The 14255-nt window shown below is 53.1% G+C and overlaps 1 protein-coding gene across 3 annotated transcripts in view; it reads right to left on the bottom strand.

Annotated features, from left to right (window-relative positions):
* Window positions 1-733: 733 nt before the first annotated feature.
* Window positions 734-14255, bottom strand: part of CRCP (CGRP receptor component) — a 37994-nt gene continuing 24472 nt past the window's right edge. For 2 of the 3 annotated variants that reach the window (XM_080829888.1, XM_080829886.1), the window contains exons 5-6: window positions 7521-7578; window positions 734-2219 (exon numbers count right to left, since the gene is read on the bottom strand). In XM_080829888.1, the coding sequence (XP_080686014.1) occupies window positions 2073-2219; window positions 7521-7578 (205 nt within the window). In that variant the 3' untranslated portion in view covers window positions 734-2072. Of the gene's footprint in view, window positions 2220-7520; window positions 7579-12038; window positions 12164-14255 lie in introns of those variants that run through there. The other variant, XM_080829887.1, reaches the window with a different exon arrangement.

Here is a 14255-nt window from a genome sequence, read left to right as displayed (position 1 = left end):
ACCCAGGCGTCCCTGGGAGTCAATTTTTTAAGAGTTCAACTGTACTATGATCTTGATAGATAACTAAAAAATCTTCCTGTGTCAAAAACTAGGGCTTTCCCCTTAAAAAAAAAAAAAAAAAAAAGCAAACTGAGATTCTAGGAAAGCCTGGAATAACAAAGGGAGACCGGTGGACCTAAAAATATATCTAGCTACAGTGACTGAGCCCTACACTGGCAACAGTTCTCAAAACTCTGCCTTCCTCACACGCCTGCCCCAGATCCCCTCAGAGCTGCCCCTCCTGGGGTGACAGACACTGGGAGTCAGCCTCTGTACGGGGACATAATTCAGCTGTCAAGAACACATTCGGTAACATGCACAAAGGCCAAGGACAACAAACACACGGATGTGCTTTCTTCTTTTTAAAGAACACAAGAGTCATAGGGTCCAACACGAAAACCACACAGAAGGATATAAAATGAAAAGATTCCCAGGCTCCCCAGCTCTCCTTCCCAGATGTGATACTGATTACATTTCCTGTGCAAATTACCTTATTTCTGAAATGTTATTAATATGACAGGAATATTATGCAGAATATGTTTCTTCTAAGTCTTCCCAGAGCCTGCCTGCCTTCATCAGAAACGGAGGTTAAATTCAGGTCCCAAGTATTGAAAGTTGAAATTTTCTTGCAATCTAAAACAGATTTCAGACCTAAATAGATTCGATTTCTTTTTTTTAACAAAAAATTCACACATTTTACCTTTTAAGTCAGATTTTATTTCTGTTCACGGCAAAACAAACTCTTCAAATATTTATAGAAATACCAAAAGCTGGCAGTCACTTGGAAACAATTTATTATTAACTAGATTAATCCATTAAGAAAATGCACTGAATACACTACACTCAAGGTTAAAATGAAACAGTGACATGGGTTTGATGCCTTGACAAATAAATCAACAGTTCCTGGTAAAACTCCCAATACCGAAGAGTTTAAAAACAAACGCCCTTCGAATTCTAGTTTTGTGCCTGTAAACAGGTCTTAGCTGATCCTCAGTGATAAGGTTAAACCACCACATCACTGTGACTGGCGGGGGTGGGGGGGTGAAATAATCTTGTAATTACAAGGGCGTGGGAAGTAATCCAATTAATAGCACCCAAAAATATGTAATCTCACAATAAAAGGCGCACTGATTTGAAAAATTAATGTCTGTGGGCATTTTCTTCCCCAAATGGGGGGCAGAGCAAATGTGGGCAATCACTGTTCAGCAACATTCCCAGGACCTAGGGCAACCCCCCGTCTGGGGCCACCGACTCCCCAAAGCTCGGCCTCAGCAAGCTCCTCACATGGTCCTTCCCCCACGACCCGCAACCGGAGCCGAGGCCCCCGCCCCGCCAACCAGCTCGGGTTCTCAGTACCAGGCTGAGTCCCTATCTCCGGTCCCTATGTCGCCCCCCCCACGCCCCCGCAAGCGCAGCCCCCCGGCCTCAGGGGGCGGGCAGGAGCCGGGCTTCCGTGGCCGCGGCCCGCTGGGCGGCTGGTCCGGGGAGGGCGGGCGCTCGCGGGGCCGACTGCGTCGTGCGCGGGGGAACCACCGCCCCGCAGGCCGCTCTTCCCCTGGCCGTCCTCGAGGAGGCGCCTCCGCTCCCGCGGGCCAAGCCGGGCCGCCCACGGCCACCCACAGCGGGTCGGTCGCGGCCCGGACGCCCCCGCTCGGCCCCCACCGCACGCAGCGCCGCGGCTCGGGAGGCGCCGCGAGCAGCGGACGACGCGGCCCAGCGCCGGCGACACGAGCAGTCCCCCCCGCTGCGTACGGGGCCGCCCTGGGCTACGGCAAAGGCCAGCGAAGAAACACGTTCACCACGGCGGACCACGGCGTTGCCCTGACTGCGGCCGCCCCCTGCGCTCTCCGCCCGACGGCCCGCGGCCGCTCGCCGCGCCTCCCGGAGGCTCGAGGACTCCTAAGCCGGGCTCCGTGGTTCCTCCGGCGGCCGCGCAACCGGGCCTGCCGGGACGGAGGGCGAGACCCGAGCAGTCCTCCGGGCGGCCGCTGCGGACTTCGCGGGGTCCTGAGGCGGCCGGGCCGGCCGGGCCCCTACGCTGGGTCCTCGTCATCCATCGCCGCGTCGTCCGGGGTCGTCTTGGGCGCGGCCTCGGGCCCCGCCGGCAGCAGGCTGGTCACGGTGTGCAGGAGCGCGTCGATCTGCTCCTCCGTGAGCCGCTCTTCGCTCTCCTCCACCATCTGCAGGAGGAGACCTGGGAGGGTTACACGCGGGCCGCACGGGCCGACGCCGGCCCTGCCCTCCCCACCAGGTTGTTCCGGTCCGCCCGCCCCCCGCGTGCCGAGCTCGGCCGGCCCCAGAGCCCCCCTGCGTCCCCCGGTCCGCTCCGAACTGGCGGGAGGGAGGGAGAAGCCGACTCCAATCGCCAAGCAAGCGCTCAAAATGGGCCGAGGCCAAAAGCAAGTTGCAGGTTAGCACTTTTCTTCAAAGAAACAGAAAACTCTACCAGTCCTACGCCCACCCAGGTGCGCACGTGAGTGTGTTGTATGTGCCAAGAAAACTCACCGCTGCGAGTGAAACGGCCCCTCACAGACTTCTGTAGTTCACAAGCACAGCTCTAACTCGGGGATCCTATCAGCAACTCATTCGACTTCTCCGCGGCCCCACTCGCGGCCCCACCCGCAGCCCCTCCCGCAGCCCCTCCCGCAGCCCCTCCCGCAGCCCCTCCCGCAGCCCCACCCGCTCCACCAGCAGCTCTTCCGGAGCCCACGTGCCTGACCGCTCCCGTCTGGAGCTTCTCTCGACCCTCGGGACAATCCCGGCCAAGGAGAGGAATCCCAAGCCAGGCCTGCCCAACACTTGACACCTACAATCAATCTAACACACACCATGTGGCCCCGGTCCCCTCCTGGGAACGTGGAGCCGGAGTCTGACGAGTGACGGCTGCGCAACGACCCCGCCTCTCACTAAATTAGGTCCACTTAGAGCCCAGCCTGACACGTCCTGGAAATCTACCCACGAGCGACCCACCGTTATGAGCCAGTCTTCTTAGCCTCACCTCTAGTTCTCCATATATTAACGAATACAAACACAGCCAACAATGCTCTTAAGAGTAACACACCGGCAGGCAAAGTACTAACCCACGTTCCCTCAGCGGCACCAGTCATCTGTCGCAAACAGCTAGATGTGTCCAGGGTTCTGTTCTGCGGCATTTCCCAAAGCAACTCTGAAATCTGCCAACTAAGACCAAGAGGAATTCCACGAAGAAATCCTAGCAGATTTAAGTAAAACAAATGACAAGCTAGGCTTACAACCCTGGAAAGGATTTCAGTCTGACTACCTCACTTCAGACGACAGCAGACAGGCTGATCAGGTCAGGTAACGTGTCCAAGATCACATCACAAACTCCTGGCAAACCACTGGTCTCTTCAAAAATGTTTCTACGACCAGAGAATCATCCTGAGTGTTCTAGGGTGGGAGATCCTGAGTGAACCAACGGGGCTGCGGTCATATAAAATGACCATTTCCTGAAGATTCAAAGGCTCCATAAAATGTAAGCTCTATTGAACAAGAAATGACCCTCAAAAATCCATTTTTTAAACCAGACATGTAAAATCAGGTGTGTAAAAGGAAGTAATCTAACCCAGACTGCCTCCAAAATACGAAGGCGTTGGAACCGGGACATCCGATTTGATTATTTAATCTTAAGAAAAGACGGTCTCCACTGGGAGAGGAAGGTCTCCAAATCCGTGAACCGGCACGAGGGGCTGGTTCGGAACGGCTCCCCAGCTCAGGGGAAGCGGGCAGGGGGGGGTCAGACGGCTCTGGGACGCCGACAACCTCCCAGCGGCACTGGTGCGGGGCCTTTGCCCCAGTCAGCACCCAGCACGCGGCCGTCCACAGATGCGTAGCGCGGGCTCAGCACTACGAAGAAAACCCGACCTGGGCCTCCCAGCAAGTAGCGCGAGGTCTGGTGGCTTTGGATTCCAGCTCTTTCTAGAGTGCTATGCCTCTGTTCTTTCCTCCCTCGGAGATGCAGACTAGAGTCCACTGGTTTGAAAGAACTTATTAGTTATCTAATAAGTTCTGAGACTTCTGAGACGCCTTCATTTTTAGAAAACCAAATAGAGAAGACTTGACCAGGCCACCTTCCTGCATCCCCGTCTCTGGTCTGGCAGATGCAGCGATGATCGGGCGTCAGCTAACGTGTTCCCGGTGAGAGAGCCAAAGAACAGAAGCTTTCATCAGCACACAGTCCCCGGGTCAGAAACTTTGCAAACTAAGATTCCCAGTCACAGCAAGAAAACCCAAACCTCATTAAGCAAAATGAAACACATATACACAAAAAGAAACTCTCAGAAACCAAAAACTTACTAACCCCTCTTGGATCAAGACAAAATGATACGAACCGTATCACTCGTCACCTTTTCTTCCCAACACAGAGGAAACTGAGGCCAAAATAAGGAGACACGCAAAGCACCATCTCAACATTCTCAAACACCTGAGGTTTCAAGTTGTTCCGAATATAAGGGCGAATGAATGTGAAACTCCCAAGTGTTTGCAGACGGGTCAAAAAGAAGTCTCATCACATACAAACTCCCAGGGGCTGTCAAACCGGCCTGCTCTACTCCAAAAATGGTTGCTTCTCATTCTAAGCTGTCAAGGCAAACTTCCTACTTTACCCAAAACAACAAAACAACTCAAACTAGTAACAATGGACACTTCTAACTATTTGACCCAGAACAGTTCACTTAATCTCTGTAACTTTCAATTTTCTCCACTGTAAAATGAAAGTAATGCCTACAGTAAGGACCAAATGAGAACACATATTACAGTGTTTTGTAAGCCATGAAACTCTTACTTATTCCAAGACATTTTATAATCACTTTTTTTAAAAAAAGATTTTATTTATTTATTTGACAGAGAGAGAGAGATCACAAGCAGGCAGAGAGGCAGCAGAGAGAGAGAGAGGGAAGCAGGCTCCCCGCTGAGCAGAGAACCCGATGTGGGGCTCGATCCCAGGACCCTGAGATCATGACCCGAGCTGAAGGCAGCGGTTTAACCCACTGAGCCACCCAGGTGCCCCTATAATCATTAACTTTAAAAAAAAAAACAATCTATTTATTTGACAGAGAAAGACAGAACACAAGAAGGGAGAGTGGGAGGGGGAGAAGCAGGCCTCCCGCTGAGCCAGGAGCCCGATGCAGGGCTCGATCCCAGGACCCTAGGGCCATAACCATAAGCTGAAGGCAGAGGCTTAACCATCTGAGCCACTCAGGCGCCCCAATAATCACTGACTTTTAACGGGCATACATATATGGTAGTGCTATTCAGGACAGTGGCCTGTGAGGTCACGAGGCTCACTGTCGGGTCTTCAGGCCAGAGAGCTCACGAACTGTTCCCATATGAACACACAACAGGGAGTGGCAGAAATCACAGAAGCTGGTGGCTTCCTCCCTCCCTCACAGACAGCAGGCAGTCACCTGTGGATCTGAGGCAAATCATGGCTGAGGTGTAACTAAAAGCAGCTTCAGCCTCCAAAACGAGCACTAATAAACGCTGGCTGCCGCACGTGCTTCTGGACGTGAGGAGAATAAATGAGCTGTAAGGTTATCGCAGGGAATCCTCTGTACTTCACACCCTGTGCGAAAACCTCATTTCTTATCCCTCACTTGGTAGAAGAGACACTGCCACAAGCCTTGGTAAATGTTTCGCTACCCTCTGTAGCCAAATCCCAGGCCTGGGGAAAATCGGGACTATAAAATGGTCTGACTGCTGGGAAACAACATACACAGGAAGACCTACTACCCACCAGTGAAAAGGAGAAAAGGACAGACAGTCTCGGGGACACCACACACATCTTCCTTCTCGCTATGCAAAGCACGCGGCTTGGAGGAGAAAGCAAGGCTTTGTCAGACAGACCCAATTAGCCCGTCACTAGCACAGACTCTGCTGAGGGCATGAAAGGTGACATACACAAATCGCAGGGCATACAGCAGGCACTCTTAATAGTAGCTAATTGTACCAAGTAATGACAGAGTTTCTACAGGGATGAGGGCACGCTAATCCTCATCTCCTCTCTCCATCTGTCATTAAGCCATGAATAACATATGTTGCTGATTAAAGTTGGAGGAGACAGGACACGTGATCTTTAACCCAGAGGGACATGGATTAGTTTCTTGCTGATTTGTTTGTTTTTTCTTTTCTAAGCTGTATCTCCAACACAGTTGAAAGCATCAGAATAAGGGTACAAAAAAAAAAAAGATTTCTATTTAGCCCAAAGGCCAGTTCCCCCAGAAAGTCACCCTTTATGGAAGGAATTTTTCTAATCTAATTTTGGGTGCACTTTGAAGGACAGAAACAACACTGGGAAGACAATAAAAGTTATAGTCAAAAACTAAATTCCCGTGACCCCTTCAAAAAGGGTTCTTTATAAAGCAACTCTAAACATCATAGGTATTTCTGGCTACTTTCTTCCACACTTTTCTGAAGGAGCTCTGACAAAGGAGAAGTGCTTCTAAAACTGACTTTGCAAATTCCTTAATTCTCCTTTTGTTAATTCTCCGATCAGTTTTTTTTCTTAAACTGGCAGTTAAATGGCCTGCCTGGTATTTGGAGCCTCGTGGTATTCTCTGCCCTGCACAGCGGAGGGAAACTGCCCCAGGACATCCACACAGCAGCTGCTCGGTTTGTCTCACTGGGCCTCATTTTCATACTCTCCTGAGACCATGTGTGGCTCCTACTCCGGCTGCTTCGTACCAGTCTAAAGCTCTATGCTGTGACTGCTGTGTCGCCTGTGCAAGTGATGAGAGTCCACTGCACGGTCGTATGCGGCGAAACAAGACGATCAAGTCTGTGGTTTTAGAAAGTGAACTGACCGCGGCGGGAGAGGTAGACTGGAGGGGCCAGACTGAGGCAGGGATGACAAGAGGACAACCGCGAGAGCCACACTGAGAAGTGACAGAAAAGGACACGGTGCAGCAGGGAGAGAAGAGAGAACAAGGGAAGCCAGAAGCAACGGAACCTGGGGACTAAGTGCGTAGATCAAAGGCAGAGGATGACTTCCAGGTTTCTGGCTTGGGAGACTGGGCCAGGAGGCCGGGAGAGCACGGGAGGAAGGGCACATGTGCTCCGTGAACCAAGAACAGAAACAGGGGAGCAGGGTCGAAGGGCGGGAGTCGGGGAGGAGAAATTCTGCCAGAGTCGTGGTGAGTCTATTGTTTCCATGCAACATCTGGTTGGCAACAACCCCTACAGGAAACCAGTGGCCAGAACGGGGCAGGACATCAAGGGAGACAAAGAGCCACTGAGATGCCCAAACCCCGAGGAAGGAACTAAATTTCCTCTCGTCTCTTACTTTCGCCAAGTCCACAGCGACTAGGATCAAACTGGTGAGGTCCCCTTCTCTCGTGAAATGGGGGTAGTCGGGCCGTCTTTTCAAGAAATGGCAGTGCCCGCCTCGTCTGTTCTCCGCCTTTATCACCCTTCCTCCCTCTCAGGCCCAGAAACCAGCCCCTCTCGCTCAGGCCATCTTCACTCACCAGCTGGATCTCAACAGCAGTCATAGGCCTGTGATTCAACAGCTGAAGCTTTTCAGCTCTGTCAAAAGAAAAGTACAAAGAATTTAGAATTCTTATTCCCTTTAGAATCCTGAGTCTTGACCAAGCTGTTCAGAGAACGCTGTGGCAGACGACAAGCGGGAGCACCGGCTGGAGCGTGGCCTTCAGTTTCTTCAACTGTAAAATGAGAGAAGGGGAGCAGGAGAGCCTGTGTCGGAGACTCTCAGAGGCCACAAGTGTGTATCAGAATTCTGACACCCACAGAGATACGGACTAAAAGAAATATAACAAATAGCAGAGGTGCAGTCTTAATACATTTTACCTGAAAAATATGAAGAAAGTAACATTCTCTTAATCCAGATTATAGAAAGATTATAAAACAATCTTGGTTGCATTGGTATCACTTAGAAATGGCTGAGAATTTGGGGCGCCTGGGTGGCTCAGTGGGTTGAGCCTCTGCCTTCGGCTCCGGTCGACTCCGATCTCAGGGTTCTGGGATCCAGTCCCGCATCAGGCTCTCTACTAGGCAGGGAGCCCGCTTTCCCGCCGCCCCCCCGCCTGCCTCTCTGCCTGCTTGTGATCTCTGTCAAATAAATAAATAAAATCTTAAAAAAAAAAAAAAAGAAATAGCTGAGAATTCCTTTCTGAGATTAGTATTAAACGTCAGATTTTGACTTGTTATCTTAGAAAACAAAAACCAGGACTGGAAGGGGCAGGGGCTAATGGACAGAGGTACAGGCGTAGCCCTCCACCCACACAGTTCACAGTCCAGCTGGGGAAAGAAGACAAATACAAGCAAGTTTTAACAAACACGTAACAGCTGAAGGTGAGAATTTTCACCAGTCACAAGGCCAGAGCGAGCTCACTGCCAGAGGGGGGGCTGAAATGTGCGGACTCTCACAGGTGACACAGGACTGAGAAGAAAAAAGAACAGTTCCAGTGACCGCCCTTGTGTAGGTGACAATTTTGAAGTTTCATCTCTCATTCTGACCTGGGAGCTCCGGACTCATCTTTCAGTCCAACTCAGTAAATATTTATTGAGCTTAAAGACATTCTGAAATGAACAGATGAATGAGCCACAGGCCCACAGCTGCTCTGGGGGAAGCAGCACATTAGCCAGCCGCCCTATGCCGGGGTCTCACCATCTGTACAACAGCAATGATAACAGATCTTAATATCTCACCAGGGGGTTCGGAGGGAGGAACATCTTTCCGTTTATACTGCCAGCAGCTACCATTTGTTGCTCACCTCCCATATGGCGAGCACACTGAGCCCTCCGACTTAACCGACGCTGAGATGGCGAGTAACTTGCCCAAGGTTACACGGCTAGGAAATGGCAGAGCTGGGACTCGGCCATCAAAGCTCATGTCCTTCACCATCCGCTTCTAGCATTCAGTATTCAACAGGATGCCTGTCACACAGCTATGTCTCCACAAACGGCAGTCACTAGGGAGGCACTTGTAATTAAGTTCTACTCCTCATAATCCCCCAAACATTTACTCTAGACTCAAAAATGACTTCACAGAGGAGGAAACCCTTGCCCTGGGCCCTGAAGGATTTTCTGGGCAAAATGATTACAGGAAAGGGGAGTCAGGGCAGGAACAGCCCGAGTAAATGGCCAGAAGAACAAAAATCACAGAGTTTTAGGAAACAGCTGCATGAGAGGCTGTGGGACCTGAGGCTGGGTCATCAGAACAAGACCGCAGGGGCTCCAACCGCAAGGCTGCACGTGGCTCTGCGGACACCGGAAAGCAACCGAGGAAAGGAGTGACAAGCCCTCAGGTGAGAAGAAATGAGGCAGGGCTGGCAATGAGACTGGACAGTGAAGCGCTCCTGGCCACCCCGAGGTACAGTCAACAGGACCTAACCACCACCTCAGTGGGGCGGGGACAGGGCGAAGGAAAGAGAAGAGTCAGGGTTCAGTGTCAGGCTTTTAGGCTGTTTGGGGAAAATTTATTATTTGAAATCCGAGTTCGAGTTTGTGGTTGCTTTCGGAACAACAAGGAGAACTCTGTCCAGCCACCTGTCTAGTTTTAGTTCTAGTGTGACCAGCAGGCTGAACGTATCAGCAAGGAGTCCCACAAAACAACAGGAGCGCGCCACAGTCCCCACCAACTACACAGTAAGTGAAGACCAGGACCGGGGGCGGGGGGAGCAGGTTGACAGTCAGAAGTCACCGGATTTGCCAAAACAGAGGGCACCAGTGGCCTGTGCAAGTAGTTTGGTGGAATGACAGTGGTGGGGACAACTGGATCGTGGGGACTAAGGATTAACTGTGGAGAAATTAACCTTTACTTTTCCTATAATGCAGTGTCACTGCTTTATTAAGACCTTCAAAACAGACTCTATTCTACATTTTCAGTATAAAAAAATCCACAAGTGCGCCACAGTGCAAACAGAAACGTACAACAGAGGATTTCCATAATAATCAATGCTACAGCCAAGCATCACACATACAGAACCCAACATTTAGATGAACTCAAATTATAAAATAAAACCCAATTTCAGAAAAGAAAAATCAAAGCACTAAGGATCCCGAAACATTCTCAGCTCTAATGAGATTTCACTGGACTCAAATCCCTTGGAGGTGAGGCATTCACAATATGACCCCGTTAACCCCGCTTGGGAATTCTTAGGAGACATGAGTGGCTGCATCAGGCAGGCTGACAATGAATGGCAACCAGATTTTGATCTGCAAACTCCCCTTTATTTGGCTCTAAAGTTATCAGGCTTTTGAAAGGCATCTTCCTCACTGCCCCTCAGATTTTTTCTTTTAAAGATTTTATTTATTTATTTGACACACAGATCACAAGTAGGCAGAGAGGCAGGCAGAGAGAGAGAGGAGGAAGCAGGCTCCCCGCTGAGCAGAGAGCCTGATGCGGGGCTCGATCCCAGGACCCTGGGATCATGACCTGAGCGGAAGGCAGCGGCTTAACCCACGGAGCCACCCAGGCGCCCTGCCCCTCAGATTTTAAACAATTTGTTTTCAGTACAGTTTGCACTGATGTTCTTTGTTCAAACAAACCTCAGTGTTCCCGGCACCAAAGCAAATTTAGGTCTGGCCCGTGTCTGGTAAAACAACCTGTGAGGAAGGTCCAAGAGGCAGATGCAAAAGCAGAAGCAACGGGGTCTGTGCTTGGGGTACAGCAGGGGTTTCGGAGGCTCCCATGAAAGACGAGCGCAAAGCCGGCGCGGGCGGAGATGCGCGAGCAGAGAAGGAAGTCGGTCCGGCCGGCCTGTCCCGCCACCCGGACTGGAGGGGACACGGCAGGAGGCGGCAGGAGACTAGGCCTGACGGGGGGACGCGCAAAGGACGGAAAGGCAAAGGCGGACGACTGAAGCGACGTGCGCTGTAGGTCAAGGACTCAGGGAAGTGAAGGCCAAGCAGAATGACTTGACAACTCTCAGGAGGGCGAACGTTCCCTCCGAGCCGAAGCTGGTCTTTCGCGGCACCGAGTCGTCCCGGAGTTGTTCAGGGACGGTGCTCGGGGCTGCTCTGCCTCCGTCGTTTGGCGCGCGGCGGCCGCCCCCGCATCAAAATGCTTCAGGCAGATTCCGCGCCCCCAGCACGGTTGCTCGGTGCATCTGCGAAGTGCCCCAGGCCGCACGGCAGGAAGACCCGCAACAACGTGAGGCGCACGGGCCCGGGCCGCGGAGCCGCGACAGCGCCAGAGCGACGCGACGTCTCTCCCGGCGCACGGGCGTCTGTCCCTCTCCCGGAGCCGGAGCCGCCCCTTCGCCGCCCGGGAAGAGGTTTCCTTCCGCGGAGTTCGAAGGACAGTGGCTGCCCGCGGCCCGCGGAGCAGCGCCGGGAAGGCGTCGGCGGGTGGAGGACGACTGCTGCCCGCGGCGCGCCCGGCCCTGCCTGCGGCACCTGCAACACCCCCCGCCGGCCCCGCCGAGCCCCGCCGGCCCCGCCGAGCCCCGCCGGCCCCGCCGAGCCCCGCCGGCCCCGCCGAGCCCCGCCGGCCCCGCCGAGCCAGGCGCACAGACGGGACCAAGCGGACAATAAGGCGCAGCGACTGTGGGACCTGAAGCCCGGCCGGGCCCGGGAAGACGCGGCGAGGTGCGGGCGGGACGTGGTGGGGACCGCGAGGCTCAGACGACGGAGCTCCGCGCGGGCAGGAGGAGCGGCCGTCCGGGGGCCCTGAGGACGACACAGGTCTGAGGGGACGCCGCACGGCCACGAGGCTGCACAGGGTAGACCGGCCGCGTTCGACGGTGACGTCTGCAGTTCCCGGCGGTCACGGTCCCGCTGTGCGCAGCGTCACAGACCAAAATACCCTCCTGCCACGTAGAAATAAAAGAGCAGCGACAGCCTGGGGACGGCCGGTTCTGGGGGGACACGGCCGCACGGCCGCCAGCTGAGGAGCTAAGCCCTCGGAAAGCCCGAAATTACAGGGGAGAAAGACCCTCAGAAAAACAAGTCCCACGTTTCGGCAAAGAGGCTCATCGTGTTCCCCGGAGACCACAGCACTGGGCGGGGCGGGGGAGGCAAACCTGAGGGGATCTGAAGGGAAAGGCCGCCCACTCATTGGATAATCTTCTCAGTGAAGGAGGCGAAGTCACCATCGGAGACGGGAGGAAGGACCAGGAGGAAGACCAGCAGGTCCTCCTGTTTGTCTCTGAGAAAGAGGGAAAGGAGAAGAGACTCCCCGCTGAGCGAAGGGCCCAAGGCTGGGCTCGATCCCAGGACCGAGACATCCTTTCGTTTTTTTTTAATATTTCAGTTATTTGTCGGAGAAAGAGCCCAAGGGGGCGAGGTGCAGAGGGAGAAGCAGACACCCTGCTGAGCAAGGAGCCCAACACAGGACTCCATGCCAGGACCCTAAGATCTTGACCTGAGCCAAAGTCAGATGCTGAACTAACTGAGTCACCCAGGTGCCCCCAGTAAGCAGTTTTTGTTTGTTTGTTCTTTTTAAAAGATTTTATTTATTTGTTTGAGAGAGAGAGAGAATGCAGGCACGACCAGGGGGAGGGTCAACGGGAGAAGCAGACTCCCTGCCGAGCAGGAAGCCCGATGCGGGACTCGATCCGGGGACTCCAGGATCATGACCTGAGCCAAAGGCCGTCGCTTAACCCACTGAGCCACCCAGGTGCGTCCCTGCCAGCAAGCAGTTTTTTTGTTTTCGTTTTGTTTTAAAGATTTTATTTATTTGTCAGAGAGAGAAAGAGAGCACAAGCAGGCAGAGGCAGAGAGAGGAGCAGGCTCCCCACTGAGCAAGGAGCCCGATGTGGGACTCGATCCCAAGATCCTGGGATCACGACCTGAGCTGAAGGCAGTGGCTTAACTGACTGAGCCACCCAGGCGCCCCAGCAAGCAGTTTTAAAGACCCAACTGAACTGGAAAATATGAACCCTCATTCCAAATAAAATTATTATTATTATTATTTTTAAAAAGATTTTATTTATTTATTGGACACACAGAGAGAGATCACAAGTAGGCAGAGAGGCAGGCGGGGGGAGGGGGGGAAGCAGGCTCCCTGCTGAGCAGAGAGCCCGATGCGGGACTCGATCCCAGGACCCTGGGATCATGACCTGAGCTGAAGGCAGAGGCTTTAACCCACTGAGCCACCCAGGCGCCCCTCCCCCGCTCAGCAAGCAGTTTTAAAGACACAACTGAGCTGGAAAATATGAACCCTCATTCCAAATAAAATTATCTGAACCATCATCACCCAACCATATGAACAGAGAAAAAGGGCAGCTGACGAATGAGCGTCTCTGCGACCAATCAGCCACGGCGATGGAAATCCCTCACCGACCGGCCGCTGGCCTGCTGGGCTCTGAAGGGCCGGAGCCTGTCCTGCGGTTACACAGAAGGGTCTTGCGAGTCCCCGAGTAACAAAAACGCTCCCAGCTGCTCCCTGAAGACGCCCACTTGGAGTCCAACCAGCCAAGCAAGTTCTCTGGCGCCACATTCGAGGAGCTGAGCGCGGCAGGAGCAAAATCACGGAACCACAGTCACGCAGGCTCCAGCTCGAGGGCCGGGGCTGCAAACAGTCCCCTCTCCCCTCACCGCTAACCAAGCCTGTTTCCACTGTCTCTGCTCTCGCCCTTCACTTCAGCTCACGGCACTTCAGCTCCTGTCCCAACTGATCACCAAAACCGTTCCTGCCAAAGGGCCCAGTGACCTCCACGTGGACAACCCTAGCGGATGCTCCCCTGTCCTGCTCTACCCTGTCTCTGCGCTATCACTTCCTCCTTAAAACTGTCTACCCCTGCGGCTTCCACAAACCATTCTTTCCTGAGTCTCTTATCCAACTAGACCTTCGTCTCTTTCTAGGCTTTGTCTTCTGCGGCTTGCCTCTGTCGCATTCCCACGGTGCCACCCTTCACCGTCTGACCCCCCCTACATCCAAACCTCACAATCTCATCCGCTACTATAGGTTTTAGGGCAAGTCGCCCACATTTTCATGCTATGTGATCTCAGCTCCAGACCTCCGTAACCAGCGGGCACCTAGATACCTCCTGAACGCCTGAGGCCGACGTCAGGCTCAAACATCCCGAAGCGAACCGCCTCTCCTTTCCTGCACGCCTGCTCCACTCTCTCAACGTCTCATCTTGGTAAAGAAGCAGACACCCAGGCCAGAAACCTGAGGGTCATCCTTGACCCCTCCCTCTTACTCACTGCCAGTATTAAGTCACCGAGAATTAACAACTGTTCGTTTCTTTTTTTTTTTTTTTTAAAGATTGTTTCTTTTTCAAGATATCCATCCC

This window comes from Martes martes (genome assembly GCF_963455335.1).
Source record: "Martes martes genome assembly, chromosome: 18".
In the NCBI taxonomy this organism is placed as follows: domain Eukaryota; kingdom Metazoa; phylum Chordata; class Mammalia; order Carnivora; family Mustelidae; genus Martes; species Martes martes.
The sequence above is the reverse complement of the archived record's forward strand: the minus strand, read 5'-3'. Positions and strand labels throughout refer to the sequence as shown.